A 17,128-nucleotide genomic window follows, 5' to 3' on the forward strand; every position below is an offset into this window, starting at 1 on the left:
TTGTGGGACAGAGCAGTGGAGTTAGACGCCCTCCGTCAGCGGGGGCAGTCTGTGAATAGTCTCGCTCAGGTATTCTTAACATTGGCGTCTGGTTTGGGCTACAACGAAACGGAGACAAACTACGCCTTCAACAACTGCTTGGACGAACCTCTGCCGTTGTGGAAAATGGCGGAGCTCGAACAGATGGAGTTCTTTGAATTCGTCCGTTACATGGACAAGCGGAGCAGGAGGTATGCACGACTCACGCCAGAAACACTTGAGTTCCGGTCTGCTGCCTCCGTGCATAGGAATATTGAGACTTCCGTGCCAGTGAACGCTACCCCCTCGCGTTGCTCACAACACCGGCGACGAAGGAAGAAATCCATGCCCGAGCAAGCCACTGTTAGTGCGGACGCTAATTCCCTGAGTTCTGTTTCCCCTGTGTCAGTGCCCGCGCACAAGATGGCCGCCACTTCATCCCACTACATACCTCAGTTCGCTGTTGTCAATCTTGTCCCAGTGTTCGAGTTTGCCACAACCATACCAGCTTCGATTCGTCAAAAAGCCACCATCACCACCGTTCCAGTAGTTAAAGGTGCGGTAGTAACACCTACACCCATTGTCAAGATGGCTCCCATACCCGAACAAACTCACAAAATGCCTGCCACACCCACTCCACTTCACCAACTTGCATTGATGAACCCTCCAGCACCTCCACCATTGTTATCCGTACGGGTGGCCGGGGTGCCCCATACTGTGGTTTCCAGCTCCGTGGTGCATACTAAATCTGAGGTATGTTCTCTGCACTCAGTAATTTCCATATTTGGCATGGCTCTGTGGAGTGTGTGGTCCGTGTACTGCTCTTCTGTCTCTTATGATGCTTCCCAGGAACCCATCGAGTCATATGAATCTCCTGAGCCGAGTGAATCCCCTGAGCCGAGTGAATCACCTGTGCCAAGTGAGTCCTCCGAGCCGAGTGAATCTCCCGAGTCCTCTGAGCCGAGTGAATCTCTCGAGTCCTCTGAGCCGAGTGAATCTCCCGAGTCCTCTGAGCCGAGTGAATCTCCCGAGTCCTCTGAGCCGAGTGAATCTCCCGAGTCCTCTGAGCCGAGTGAATCTCCCGAGTCCTCTGAGCCGAGTGAATCTCCCGAGTCCTCTGAGCCGAGTGAATCTCCCGAGTCCTCTGAGCCGAGTGAATCTCCCGAGTCCTCTGAGCCGAGTGAATCTCCCGAGTCCTCTGATCCGAGTGAATCTCCCGAGTCCCCCGATTCCCATGAATCTTCTGAGTTCCCTGAGTCTTCTGATTCCCCTGAGCCGAGTGAGTCTTCTGATTCCCCTGAGCCGAGTGAGTCTTCTGATTCCCCTGAGCCGAGTGAGTCTTCTGATTCCCCTGAGCCGAGTGAGTCTTCTGATTCCCCTGAGCCGAGTGAGTCTTCTGATTCCCCTGAGCCGAGTGAGTCTTCTGATTCCCCTGTGCTGATTGAGTCATCTGTGCCGAGTGAGTCATCTGTGCCGAGTGAGTCATCTGTGCCGAGTGAGTCATCTGTGCCGAGTGAGTCCCTTGTGCCACATTGGTCAGCTAGTGTGGCCACCGCGATGCCCCAGAGACTCTTTATTGTCACCAAGACTATGGCCAGTGCTGAACTCTCTGCATGTCCCAAGATGACTATCCCCAATCTCTTTGCCCTCACTGTCTGGTCCGAGATGTCTATAGGTGAACTCACTGCCCTGTCTAACTAGGCCCAGAGGGCCTCTCTCTGTTGTTCCTCTCTACCCAGGTTCCTGGTACCACCAGCACCACCCTGGTATCCAGTCCCACTCTGGGCTCTGCCGGCTCCGCCCTGGGTTCCTGCTCTGCCGGCTCCGCCCTGGGTTCCTGCTCTGCCGGCTCCGCCCTGGTTGCCGGTTCTGCCGGCTCCTCCCTGGTCCCGGTCTCCGCCTTGGCTGCCTGCTTTGCCCGCGGCTCCGCCTTGGTCCCCGTCTCCGCCCGCGGCTCCTCCTTGGTCCCCGTCTCCGCCTGCGGCTCCGCCTTGGTCCCCGTCTCCGCCTGCGGCTCCGCCTGCGGCTCCGCCTGCGGCTCCGCCTTGGTCCCTGTCTCCGCCTGCGGCTCCGCCTTGGTCCCAGTCTCCGCCTGCGGCTCCGCCCTGGTCCTTGGACTTTCATGGCCTTGGCCCACCATCCCTCCCCCGGGTCCACCTCCATGCCACCGGCCACCTGGACTTATAAACTTTGAGTGTTTTCTGGTGGGCGTCTGGAAGCCGCCCTTTTGAGGGGGGGCTATGTAACGTGTTCCATGTGTCCCTGTTATCTGGTGTTTTGTTATACTTGTGTTTTGGGTTTATATAATGTCTCTGTGTACCAGTGTTTCACCTGTGTTCATGTATACCCTTGTTCCCAGTTGTATCTCCCTGTGTTAATTAGTGTCTCCGCCCCCTTTTTTGTAACCATGGATATTCATTGTGATCATGCTTTTTCCCTTGTGTGTTGTCCTAGTTACTGATTGTTTCTGCTTTGTCATTGGTCTTAGTCATGCATATATACCCTGCTTATTCATTCTGTGTTTGTGGATTGTTGTATGATGTCGCTGTCCCTTGTGTGTTTCTAGCTCTTGTTTTTGGCCTTGTTTACTTTTACATGTCTGGAATAAACTGCATTTGGATCCGCATCTCGCCTCATCCTGTCTTACCTGGTTTCACCCGTGACAGAAGCCAATGTTTATAAATGGCAGTTATGTTTCAGAACAACATTCTTACAGCTTAATTAGTTTTTATCCATTTAAATGTTCTAAATAAAAGTGATTTAATTAAATGCAGTAATTTAAAGGGGACATTCCATGAAAATCAGACTTTTCCATGTTTAGGTGCTATAATCGGTTCCCCAGTGCTTCTACCAACCCAGAAAACATGAAAAATAGCAACCCTGTAACTTTGTTTTGGTAAGGCTCTCTCTGCAAGCATGTGAATATATAGGTCATTCGGATTTCGCTCCCCCCGTGACGTAGGTAGGGGATCTTATTATAATGATACCGCCCCTTCATCTGCGCTATCCAACCATGATGCTGCCTTGAGTGTGATAGTCAGAGAGAAAGAATGACTGACAGCATGACACGTTTGTATTCCCACAAACTCAAACAGTAGCCTACAATCTTATAACTTGTAATTTTAATAATCTTTCTACGTTGAATTAAAGTTCTAAAGGATTAACGTTATCTTAGTGCAAGAGAGAGAGAGAGAGAGAGAGAGAGTGAGAGAGCGAGTGAGCAAACGAAAGAGAGAGAGAGAGATGTTGTTTAATATGTTTCTCTGAAGTTTATATGAATGAACACGAGGATTAATGCACTGCACGAGACAGACTGAGAGAACAACGCGTATTCACTATCATACACAATAAGTAAATATGTTGTTTAATGTTTCTCTGAAGTTTCAAATGAATACGAGGAGTTACAAGATAGAGAGTGAGAGACTGACAGAAAAACGAATGTGTTCAATCACAATAAACTTAAACATGTCATTTGATCTGTTTCTCCAAAGTTTAAGCATTAAACGTGTTGTTTTATTACAGATCATTTAAATGTGCTCGTGTGGTTTGGTCAAAAAGTAAACTTCTGAGTGTTTGTGAGAGTTGATTTTATTGTAACATGCTGAAAATCATTGTGCCTGTTTAAAACACTTGGCAGCATGAGACCTTAAATTCTTTATTTTTATTCCACAATGTTCCCCATCTGCTGATAAACATGTATTTAGTATGAATAAAACAGATGATTGACTTTTTAAACTTGTTCAAATATATAATGCTGAACATCTCTTACTAACTTCTTTCGTGAGAGAATGCAATGCCTTGTCTACAGCGCGAACGCTTGAGACTCCGCCCACCTGAGCAGCTCATTTGTATTTAAAGGGATACACACAAAAACGGTGCATGTTTGCTCAGACCCACAAAGTGCCTATTTTAACATGCCACAATAAATTACCTATAGGGTATTTTGAGCTAAAACTTCACATAATGTACTCTGGGGACATCAAAGATTTATTCAATATCTTAAAAACGTCTTGTGGAATGTCCCCTTTAAATGCATATGACACAAAGAATGGTGGACGCTGTGGAGGAAAAAACACTCTTTATCTCCCTTGATGGTGTTATCTCTGTTAAAGAGGCCCTTCTACATAAAACCGTTTTTACTTGTATTTTTTGATATGTGTTAGGTCCATATGTGTTTGTGTTGTGTCGTGAATGTGAAAATCAACTTCCACCTCCTCTGTCAGCTGTAGCCACTGAAAAGAAATAAGCGGAGAAATCAGGTCAGTTAAAAAAGCTTATCAGTGTGACGTGGAACTGATCGAGGTCATTACTATTCATGAGCTCTTCAACTGGAGACCGCGCCCACATATTACGTGTAGTTGAGTTAGTTTTCATAACAAGTTACAGCAAGGATGGCTAAACGTCAACCGTACCATATTCGGGCCATTGTTTTTCGTCGAGACATCATTCCTATTAAACGAGGGAATCATAACAGTTGCTACATGTTTGGATGTTCAGAAGAACGCTGGATTTGAAGAGAGACTGCGATTAAAAAGCAATGCTCCTCTATCAATATTGGATCCGGACAGAATGGCGCAGCTTATGTGAGTAAAGTCTTATGTGTCACTGTGGCGGCTGGTGTTTTCTCTTCCGAAAGACGCGAATTCATGCTGCACACGCTTTGAAAGGGTTTATGATAAAAGACACGCGTGTTTGTAAAACTAAAAGACTTTAGTACTATGTGTTATCAGTTGCGGCCAGGATTTCTCTTCAGAGGGACGCGATTCACGCGAATTCATGATGCACACGCATCGAATGTAATAAAAGTTTGTGCTTTCGTTACACGCGCGTCGAAGGGTTTATGTAAAAGACGCTTGTGTTTGTGTGGTTTTTTTGTGTGTGGGTTTACGATAAAAGACGTGTTTGTGTGTGTGTTTTTGTGCGTGGGTTTACGATAAAAGACACGCGTGTGTGTGTGTGTGTGTGTCAAAAGGGTTTATGATAATGTGTGTAAGAAAGACACTGTGTCTTAAGACACTCACTTAACATTAAACTGTAAAAAAGACACTCGCTGCGTCCCAAACCGCCTACTTCCATACTATATAGTAGGCAAAGAATACGAGAAGTAGTGCTTTTTGCCTACTAAATAGTATGGAAGTATGCTGTTTGGGACGCAGCCACTGTGTCTTAAGACACTCACTTAACATTAAACTGACGATAAAAGACACGTGTGTGTGTGTGTGTGTGTCAAAAGGGTTTATGATTATGTGTGTAAGAAAGACACTGTGTTTTAAGACACTCACTTAACATTAAACTGATTACACGTGAGATTAAATTGAAAGTTAGTTTGAACGAAAAACTGTTATCCAATCATAGCAGTGGGCGTTTACTTCCAAGTCGTCAATGCAGCCCGCCCATTAAAACGGATCATTTCTCTAACCAGCCTCAAAATCAGGATACAAAATGGCTATTACTTATTGCTTTTGATGTTTTTGGATGTAAAAACCATGCAAACGTCATGAGTAGACCTCAGACAACAGTATAAAGCAATAAAAACGACAGAGGAAGGGCACCTTTAAGAACAAATAATAATAATAATAATAATTATTATTATTATTATCATTATTATTATTTACTGTTGCCTACATCTAAATTCTGTATGCTTAATGGTTCGGTTAAGTTTTTTTTAAATAATATTTTAAAATGGTGTAGTAACTTCTGAAGTGTGTTGTTCTGTATTTACGTACAGTTGTTTGTTAGCTACATCTTAGATCCAGTTTAACTGATACAGAGCTCTGGATATAATTCAACAAACTTTCCACGACATCCACATGTTTTACAAGACTAATTCATAATTTGAAGTAATAATAAATGTAATTATGAAATATTACAATAATATTTGTTCCAAGGAACAAACTGTTCAAATTATTGGAAACAAACTCTAGATTTATCGCAATACTTAGACCAGTGTTTCTCAAACTTTTTCAGCCCAAGGACCACTTCATCTTCCAATATTTTTCTGAGGACCACCTAACAGAATCTGACTCTAACACGCCCCCCAAAAAACAACAAAATAGGAAGGATAAGCTAAATTTAAGTTTAATATGCAACTGTTTTAAGTCAAAAACTAATTTTTTAAACACAAATGCAATGCTATGTTCAGAAATTATTATATGAATTTTATTTAATTTGAAAAAGTAAATGTAAAATGAGTTGCAGCTTAATATGAACAACAAACTGCACATGTGAAATAAAACTGCAATTAAACATACTGTAACAGCCTAGGTCCCACTTAATGTCATTCCAAAGAGCCATTAATTTAAAACTGAGGTGGTGGAAGTTTATGGTTGTATCTATGGTAACAATATAATGCTGAAAAAAAATTCCCCTTAATGTCCAAAATCACTGAAATTACAGGGATTTTAAACATGAAACAAAAACTAGTACATTACAAAACTAATAGATCTGTGGATTTTAGCTGCTTTCAGTTTATGCTTGACATTAAGCTTTATTCTACATTTAAATCGGTAAATAAGATCCATATCACACTCATTGAGAATTTAACTCATTTACTCACTTCAGTGCACATATCAAAAAAGTTTATAACATGGAACATAACATTGTTTCATGCAGTTTTTTGTCAAAGCTAATTATTACAGTAGCCCTATTTCAACAACAACAGCCATCTTAATAATTGGCAAAGATTAGGCTAGCTTCTAATAAGACAGAATATGTTTTTAGATTTCGCAAGAGCAGTGAAATCAGGTGTATGTTTGTCAGCACGATACGCATACAGTGGTGCAAATGGGCAGTGAGCGACGGGCGATTAACTGTTATTCGTTTAAATTGCATTATTGTGTTAGAACGATGCTTTGAATTTTGGAAAAACGGCAGTTTCATTTATTACGACATGTAACGTAAATGTCATTGTTGATAAGCAAGTCATAATTGAGCAGACTTATCAGACAACAATTGTCGGAAAAGGCAGTGTTTTAAAGCTGGAAATACAACAAAGTTAAAACAGCCATAGAGTCTGGTCTCTTAACTCACCACAGTCAGCTATCGCGTCTTGAGACGCGGGCGCGAGCGGGGGAGGCGATCGCGTTGAACTTGTGGACCAAAGCGCGAATACAAACACTTGACACAGCTGCTCGCACCAGTCACGTGACTTGTGTCTGCAGCTCATGCTGTATGAAACAGACGCACGCGCATCAACTCGTAACTGTAGGGCCCGTTGTCTAACTTACTAAATTTATTCTAGAGATGTCTTTTTTACAGACTACATAAAGGGACGGATCAAATTACCTTGGGGGCCGGGTCTGACCCGCGGGCCGCCAATTGAATAGCCCTGGTATAAACACTTGCCTAATTTATGTCATCTTTTGGCGGACCACTGGGGGGGGTTTGGCGGACCACACTTTGAGAATTACTGCTTTAGACTAAGCAAGAAAAATTATTGTTAATTTGTGTCCATAATGTACCATGTTTTCGTAGCACATCCTTGTGCTTTCTGGCAATGTGGCTTCAGATTCCAGTATGAATATTTGCTAACTCTTACAGTCTCTCCGCACTCCCTTTCAATTTCTTCTCCCTGCTTATTCTTAACGTTGATTTTTACTTTACATTTATGTATTACAAATTTTTGAGTCACGTTTTAGAGATTGTGTATGCGGTAACTAGTTTTTATTCTGTGAAAAATTGTGTATATTGTAATTGGGTACTTAACCCTATCTATCCATTGTATGTTTTTGTATGGTTATATATTTTTGTACTGGCTGTGTTATGATGTGCAAGACAAATTTCTCAGAAATGAGACAATAAAGTATAAAGTAAAGTAAAGTAAAGTAAAGTTAATTTTCGGAAAAGCGCTCTGCGCTCTGATGGTAATATTACCGCACCGCTCACATCCTCTGCCCTGAAATGTCCTTGCTGAGGACAGCTTCCTCAATCTGGCATGAACTTTCCAGACAACGTGTGCGAAGCTGCTGTCGAATCACAACTATTTCTAAAGGAGGGACTTTATATGACAAGGAAAACATCAGCCCGTTTTTAGGACAGTGAAAACAGCGATATAGAGAAAATAAATTGTGTGAAAAATACTTCATTTATTTCACAAAGTAAACTTGAACACATGTTATACTGCGCACCGTAAACTCATTCATAGTATTAAAACAGGAACATATGGCACCTTTAATATTGGTAACTGAACTAAACTGGTTAAAAAAGGGAACAAAGATAGCAGTTTTACTCAGCTATCATTAAACGTTTTGTGTCTACCTACAGTCTATTTCAGACACCAAATTAGACATAAGTAGACTATTTCTACATGAATATTACAATGTATTATGTGTGTTATTGACAAGTGACTTTTATCAAATGTAGTTTTATGTAGTTTGATTGTTGTCAGTTTTATTCATATCATTTAATTCTTTTCTGTTCTTTCCTTTAAGATTTGACCAGAACCAACACTGATCAAAAGACACAAGAGACAAATGGTACATTTATATATGGCACTTCTGTGTTTGATGGGTTTGAGAACTAACATTGTAACATTGTGGCATAAGGTTTCAAAGCATGTGTCAAGCACAAGATTCTTTGGAAGTCAGCATGGTCAGAATGGGGGCTTTCATTTTAGGCAGTTACTTAAGGTTTTACTTTTTTAAAGTTCCTTTAAATTATTTTCAATTGGAAAAAGATGGGTAACAGTCCTAAAAAACATATGCAGAAAAACTTACTCAGAGAGGCCAAACTCTCTGCTTTTATACCGCTGATTAAAGAACTCTTCCTCCTCTTCTTCCTCCTCCTTAAAGAAACATACTGTTAATATATGAGAAGCTCAGATGCAAAAAACGCTAAACACCACCTATGTCAAAAATGAGATAATTGTATTAACTTTTGCCGTGTATTACACATTCATCAAATACTTTATCTTAAAATCAGCTTAATCCCAGCCTCAGGTCATTTAGAAATAGCACTATGTTGGCAGAATCGGTTAAGAGTCTGGTAAAAATATGCTAATTTAAAAGAAAACATATCAGATGCACTGAAAGGGATTTTTGTCTGAGTTCTTAATAGCATTTACAATATCTTGCATAAAATGTAGATTAAAATGTCTTACTTTAGTTAGTTCCTGTGCATTGGCTAGATTATCCACAGCAATGGCCAAAAATACATTAAGCAATGTGTCTATTCATAGCATTGTTAAGAAGTAAGTATTATTTGAATAGATGTTTTCACAAACATAAACATGCCTAAAATCACCTACGTAACAACTAAATTAAAGCCAAAGACATATAAAACACATCATTTATTTTCTGCACTTTTTCCAGAAAAGTCTTCCAAAACATAGGGCACTAAAAAGGATACAGTTCCCAAACAATGTTAAAACAATAAAATAGATTGAGGACCACATTCCATACTGCACCCCTCCTTGTGATCGTATTCCATTGTACATCACCTCATTCCAGTCCTCTCCAGTAAGAATCTGTTTAAGAAATGTGAAAATCAAAATAGTTAATAAACATAAATAAACAAGAATAATTAATAAGCAAACAGGCATTTAATTATATGATCCCTGGAATTGAAAATAAATAAATAAATAAGTTCTTTTTACCCTCAATTCATCTGTTTGACAAGTCAGACAATGATCGTGAGCAACGCAGTTCGAGCCCCACCCCAACTGGTCTATTGAATGTATGAGAAGTTTAGAGATTTCTCACAAAACGAGAGCAATCTCAACACCGGTGGTTTCCATTCATTTTTGAAATCCATTCTGAAGTATGCAAATCATGAAAAAGGACCATTTCTGCTAGAGTTTCTACAAGCACTTCATCTATCATTTTAAACATAATATGCTATTTAAAAGAATGGTTATGGGACATTGCCATTAGTTGGGAGATGCTTTTACTAAATATTTATCTCCCGAGCTAACATCATACCCCCCATCATAACGTTATAACAAGCCTCTGTCTTTGCCTACAAAATCCATATCGCACTACATCTACAGTAAATTAGTGACTTGCATGGTACCAGCATCTCATATCGGTTAAATTAACAAATAGATGCATTAACCTGACCGTTTATGGCGCTTCGGGGCATGTCAGGTTACAGTATGTGGGTTCATCTGTTTCCGTCCTCTTCCTTCTACCCTAGACTACGAACATGTTACACTTTATTTAGCACATCTTTCTGCAAGGTCTCTTATAAGTTATGACCCAAAATCTGCACACATCATGCCTTTTAATGATAGCTATAACACAGCACTCATAAAACACCATAAGCAGGTTCATGCAAATTAAAACTCGTAAATATGCATGATGTGCCTTAAAACCGGTTGTCCAAAACAGCATCCCAGTCAACTTACAGTATAAATGAACATCCCAGTCAAGGCTTAAATAACTTGCAAATATATATATTAAGTTATAAACTGTCCAAAATAGCATCCCAGTCATAGCTTAAACAGAATGGCCTCCATAGGCTGTCAATAGACAAGTCATTTTGAGCATATTTATTCATTTTGAGAATATTTATGCACAGTTTTCATGTGTAAAGTACTTCAAAATGTCATAATGAGTTTCCTGTGTACTTTACTACATTATTAACCCAATTTAACGTTTGTGTTAATGAATTGTGACCAAACAATGTAATTTCCAGCAACAGCCGATATGGGCCTTGTTTAATGAAAGCATATGTACGCCACGTCAATTAATTTACATTTGGGATGCTAATTCCATTTTTGGAACTTATTTGATGGGGATTACAAAGGCTGTTATTGGAGAAGTCATTTTTAGCCTACTTATGCATAATTTACATTTGAAAAGTACTTCACTACGTCAGACTGTGTTTCATGTGTTTTTTTTTTTGAAAGGCACATTCCCATCACATACATTAGTAACAGCTTTAATTGTTCAAGTACATAGGTAGGGATGAATACAAATATTTTAGATTAATTCGTCAATATTGCCTTTCTGAATTATTATTTTACGGACCAATACTTTTCCAGTTGGGAACTATAGACCACTTTTGTGTTTGCAAACAGAGATGACGTTTTTTGTGGGCGGAGCCAAACTGGTTGCAGAAAGTGACTGCTCCGCAGTAGGGTTGTGAAGTGTTTTAGCATTAAACCGTGATTTTTATGGATCCGGTGTTCTGTCTAAGTCTGATTCCCCTGTGTTTCCCTTTAGTGCAATGTTTCTTATAGCGTTTTAATCACGTTACGTTTATTTTTTAGATAAATAAAAAGTTTAAATGGCTTGACCACTGATATGCATGTATGTAATGTATATGTATTGTTCTTTTTTGCTAAATCAATTATTTTTACAGTCTGAATCGCTAAAGTACATATAAAAGCAATACTATCATGTATTATATATAATAACGTTTATTAACATTTCTGGTTCTGCCAACACCTCCATGGCTTCCTGCCCTGCCACCATTCCTCCACCCATCTGGACTCTTGTGTCTTCTTTATTTTCTTTAGGAACATCTGGAAACCACTCTGTCACAATCCTGTCTTGTGTTTCCCCAGTCAATGTTTCTTATTTTGAAGTCATGTTTTCTTGTGTATGTTTGTAGTTCTGTGTAGTTCTTTTGTTTATTGTTCCTGGTGCTGGTTGTTTCCCAGGTCTTGTTATCTCATTTACCCTTGATTATGTATATATATATATATATACACACACACACACACACACACACACACATATATATATATATATATATATATATATATATATATATATATATATATATATATATATATATACACAATATATATATACAGTATACATGTTTATGAGGTACTACAGTTTGCACAAATTATTAAAACATTAGTCATTAATAAAAAATAGTCATGTTTGCCTTTACTTGCCAGACAGTATTGTAAGGAGAAGACAGGTAAGTAGAGGTGGAGAGCAGAAAAGGGGATCATCAAAGAACCCCGCATCTGCGCTACGTGTCACAGCACTGCCCACCAGCGGCTCCAAAATTGTTTTTATTATTTGCAATAATATTACATGAACATCATTAGGCTCAACCTTTCAAAAACAAGCGTGTGCTACACTTACGAGTAATTTTATAAGGCGACATTTCAGCACTTGACAAGTGTATAGCAACTCGTAAGTAGCCCTTAAAGCACTGCTGCATGCGATCATGTTTTATGTAATTTTTTCTAAAGACACGAAAATGAATGACAAATGTTTGCAAAGCTCTCTTAAGTTCTGAAATTATTTGTTAATGGGAAGCAAATGCCAGACATAAAGCCTTGTGCAGTCGGCTGTCATGCCCGATTGTTTACTTTCAGACAATCTAAATCTGAGGCAGTCACACCTTCTAACTCTTTAAAATTTAACTCAGATAATTTAACGCATTATTATATTAAACATAATAATATAAATTATTATATGAATTAAAATAATATTTATAGAAAACCTCCCCAAAATAGCCCCTGTAATCCTTTCTTAGACTCACCTAATTATTTATTCAAATACAACAGCCAATGACAAGTCACCAGCAGCATACCATATACGTTTATATTTTGTATCAGACGTCCTTTTATTAAAATAGAGTTTGGTTGTAGTTTGGTACATAGCAGATATAAATGATATAAGATGGTTATACAGTAAGCATACAGGATTGTAGATTTATATGTCTTATTCCTTTGGGGCAGCTGGTTATTGTAAGCAGTCTAAAAATCAAGTTTTGGCAGTTCTGTGCCATCATCAGCTCATTCAGCTCATGTCTGAAGAAAACCGTGTGTGCAAAAATCAACATGAGAGGAAAGATTGAGTTCTTTTGAGATTTTACTCCTGTGGGAGCCGCTGCGATTATTTTAAGGTGAGTACACTTTTATATTATGCTACAGATCACGTTTGTTTTTTACTACCTGGTATGCATTGTTGTTATATTATGTTGTTGGTGGAACTGAAGACTTGTTACATCGTGTATAGGTGTAAGGTAACTTATGTGTTTTGTTGTCATTGTAGACTAGACCTGTATTGGTCTATTTCAAATGAGTTTGTTCAGTCTGTGGCCGTTTCTCAATCCGAAGGCTGCAGCCTCCGGAGGTCGCATTTGTAGGCTGCCTACGTCTTAACACATTATCTGATCCATTATCAGCCAATAAAATTAGGGTGATATCTGATATATCAATATGCAATACATACACAACAGGCCAAAATTTTGACAATTTCTTAAAAATAATTTAATCTAAAGGTATCTGTATGGTTAAATGCTTGAAATTACTTTCATAGCAGATTAATTTCTGTTATTAAAAAACTATTTTAAAATTGTATTTAAAATAATATTTTTTAAATAGATAACTTATGCTGAATATGGAAGAAAAGCACGCAATAAGAGCTTAGATAAAATGTGAACTCCTTCAATATTCTTTAAAACGTATCCTAAGGTGAAACTTTAAGAAGCTTCTTAATAAAATGACACGAGTACGGTTTGCAGTTTCTAGGCAAAGGGGGACTTCACATCAGATGATAAAATATTTCAGTGCTTTGATTTATTATGGATGTTATAGTCACTACGTAATTCCCATAGTTACATTTATGTTATTCTATAGTTTGTTATTATTAAAGAACAAGTGAGTGTTTCAAAATGTTTGACCGGTAGTGTATTTAATCCATACATTTATCCAAAATTAAGGCATTCTCACTAGTAGCTAAAACTACTGCATATGATTTATTTAAAGTGATGTTTTTGGTGATTTGTTCCAAATGTGGTACCAGTGTTTTCAGTGTTTAAGACTATTAAAGAAATACTTCAGTGATTCAAGAAATCTAGGTATTCAAACCTGAAATACAGTCATGATGGAGGCTGGAAATGTATCAAAATTAGTAGGAGTGTAGTCTTCAAAGATGAACCTGTGGAAAAAGGAACAGTAAAATTAGCTTTAGTTAAAACTCCATTTGAACATCTGCACTGTAAAAATGCACTTTCCAGTTCATGTCATTTTATCAGTTGTACATTTTTATTTTAATTAGTCATAACATTTCTTGCATTATCTTAAGTTTTTAACATTTATATGCTTTTCAGAACAAAATGTACAGAGAAAATATGTTGAAATAGTAGAAGACATATGGCTAGACGGTTCAAATATAGTAATAAAAACACGTTAATGCAAGCAATTATTCAATACTCATTAACACGTAAAATAAATCAGACCATTATAGGGAGGTGTTTTCAGTGTTGCGTGGACTGACTGGCATTTGGCGTAGTTTGCTGAGGGCATTTCGAAAGAATATGGAGTACTCTGCTCTCAAGGAGCTTTGTCACGCCTCAAGTGTGCATGTATTAAATGTGTGGGTTTGTAATATGTCTGTCTGTGACAGATGCTTATCTCAAAAAACTATGCAAAAAGATAAACATACCTCTTGGCTGCTTTTCAAGACACCAAGAAATTTTAAAGGTAAAACATCATTTAAATTACGTAAATTTAATGTTACAGTTATTCACTTCAATTCAGGGTGCAAAGGTTGCTTTGCTGTTCAGTAGAGCACATTTCGAGTTTCTATATTTTATTGAGAGGAGTACCTAATTTAACTCAAGCTGATTGACACATCTCTACTATTTGGTTGAGCTATGTTATGGCCAAAAAAATCCAAGATATATCAGTGTGTCAATCAACAGCACTTTTCACAACACATCTTCTTAGACGGATGTTAGAGAGAAAGAAATCACTCCTGCCATGTGAACTGTTCTTGTTGACATTTTGCAAGGAAAGCATATTTTTGTCATATTACACTTTAAGAGCTTACTTTACTTTACCTTACTTTACAAAATTATTTTACTTGGTACCATGACATTTTTTTTGTATGTTTTTAATAATTTTTCAAAAACACGTTCAACCAAACGGCTGATTTGTCACTTTATGGTAAATGTAGAAAAGCTAAGGTAATGTTTTCAGATAATTAATTTCTGCAGTCAAAATGTACTATTTGCTAAGAAATATAAATTTCTGATCATTCACAGCTATGAATTTGACACACTGTTGTTTTTTCTTATTGAATATATAGAGATAATTTCTTAAGTATGTATTTTTTGCAACTTCTGGATATTTTAAAAAAATAACTATAATGAATTCATATAATTAATTTATGGAAATGATAATTACTGATAAATTAATTAAAAATTACTTCTTAAATTATGTTTTATATTGTATGAAGGATTGTTTCTAATTTTGGCTTACTCTACACACCATTGCTGGTTTACAGAGAAATGTTCATTTATCAAAAAAGGTAAAAAAAATCCTGTTGCACTACCACACTTGGTAGTGTGTTTCTTGAATCATAAATTAAACTAAAATGCCATGTATTAAAAAAAAAACATGAAAAATTGCTTGTGTTAAAATGAAAACCTGAAATATTTTAACTTCAATAAATAAAAAAATAGTATTATAGTTCATATTTTCTGATTTCCATAGTATGTGTATGAATTCCTTTAAGTGACATATCAACCATTTGGTAGAGGCCGATATTTAAAAAAGGATGGGATGTGTTGAAAAAAATACATTGAGTGTATTAACAAGTGACATAAGTAGATAAAAAATGCAAACAAAATATTTTTCAAATGCCTTTTACTTGGTGTGGCAGTTAAAGGGTTAACCTCTTGAAAAGCACCCGCACTCTAGCTCAAACCATGAAAGGACCTACTTTCACTAAAATTGTTTTATTTACTAAACCATTTAAAGTATAAGCATAACTGTGGTATCATAAGATAGAAGACACTTTGAGCTTCATTTCAGGTTTCAAAATTTAAGTTCAAAATTAAAAACGTTAGACATCTTTATTATTACTAAAAAACTTTAATAAATATGTGTGTGAAACCTAGAAATGCAATGATCCCAAAGCCACAAGTCTAAAGAAGTTATGTTTCACGTTTGAGGTCAATAGGCCCAAAACGGAGGTTCTTGTAAGAGTTTTTGTAAGACTGGTGCCTTTTCTAAGTGCCAGACAGCCCCAAAATAAAAGTATTTTGTTTACATGCATACATGTTTGTTCTTATTATTGTTTATCCTTATGTTAGCATATATAATGCAGTTTCCAAACCAGGAAATAAAACATCACACAAAGATTGTTGGATTCATTATCTAATTGGCTGCATGTTCTGTCTATCATTATTTTCCATGAAGTCATTGGAGGAACAAGCGAGTCAGATGACGTCACAACATTTGACAGCGCTGTTTGGATATTATGTATTATACTCCCGCCTACTTTTAGAAACAAGGTTTAACCGAGGGTTTATGTGTTTAGCGGAACCTAAAGTGTAATCTCATATAGTGTTACAATAGTCCTCAGATTGTATATTATATTCTATTGCAAGATGTTCATGCGAGATCTGATGTAAACAACAGAATATATATCTATATTAAGAGTTGGGGTACTCGAACTTGGACTCGGACTCGAGTCCGGACTCGAGTCCAATTTTGAATGTACTCAGACTTGTCACGCACTCGGGTGAATTTGTACTCGGACTTGACACAGACTTGGACATTTTGGACTCGGAAAATATCCCGAGTACAGTCGAGTCCACGTCATGTGCAATATTAAAACCAGCATGAACTTGAGATGAGAAATTAATCAATGTCTCGTCTCGTACACACTGCAAACTTTCGAGAGTGACAACCGCATTTAAATGCGGGAGTGAATCCCCTAAATGTTTGTTTCATGTCTGTATGGAACAAGACTCACTCCCGAAAATGTGATGATTGACACAGAAATAACAAAAGCAATGTTCTGCCGTCTCGCGTGCTTATCACTCACAGCTTTGACCAAAATAATCTAACAAAATAAGTGTTTGGCAATGAACCTCCGTCCGGGCGTTGTGTATTGTACGCTTCTTTTGTGAGGCTGCGTCACAGCGCGCGGTCTTGCAGTGTTGCCAGGTCCTCTGCTTTTTTGTACGTAAATACCGGTGGTAGTGTGTGTGTACAGAACAGGATTAAGCATTAAAAGGTGAAGTGACAACCCAATTTAATATGCAGTGTGTTTGGGACCGTCTCCCCTCCTGTTATTTTACTGCAACACACTGGCAGGCAGCAGCCAGTCGCATCATACTTGCAGACAAACACGTCACACACATCAATGCGTGGCTAGCACAATGTCCTCGAAGTCAGCAATAATTTGTT

The 17,128-nt window shown here is 38.0% G+C and overlaps 1 protein-coding gene across 1 annotated transcript in view; it reads right to left on the reverse strand.

Annotated features, from left to right (window-relative positions):
* The window catches only part of cacna1eb (calcium channel, voltage-dependent, R type, alpha 1E subunit b), a 301,888-nt gene that overhangs the window by 96,085 nt on the left and 188,675 nt on the right, over window positions 1-17,128 (reverse strand). The window contains exons 15-18 of the mRNA XM_073815042.1: window positions 13,796-13,865; window positions 9,364-9,481; window positions 9,116-9,183; window positions 8,733-8,800 (exon numbers count right to left, since the gene is read on the reverse strand). Of these exons, the coding sequence (XP_073671143.1) occupies window positions 8,733-8,800; window positions 9,116-9,183; window positions 9,364-9,481; window positions 13,796-13,865 (324 nt within the window). The remainder of the gene's footprint in view (window positions 1-8,732; window positions 8,801-9,115; window positions 9,184-9,363; window positions 9,482-13,795; window positions 13,866-17,128) is intronic.

Source organism: Paramisgurnus dabryanus, chromosome 6, assembly GCF_030506205.2.
Source record: "Paramisgurnus dabryanus chromosome 6, PD_genome_1.1, whole genome shotgun sequence".
NCBI lineage: Eukaryota > Metazoa > Chordata > Actinopteri > Cypriniformes > Cobitidae > Paramisgurnus > Paramisgurnus dabryanus.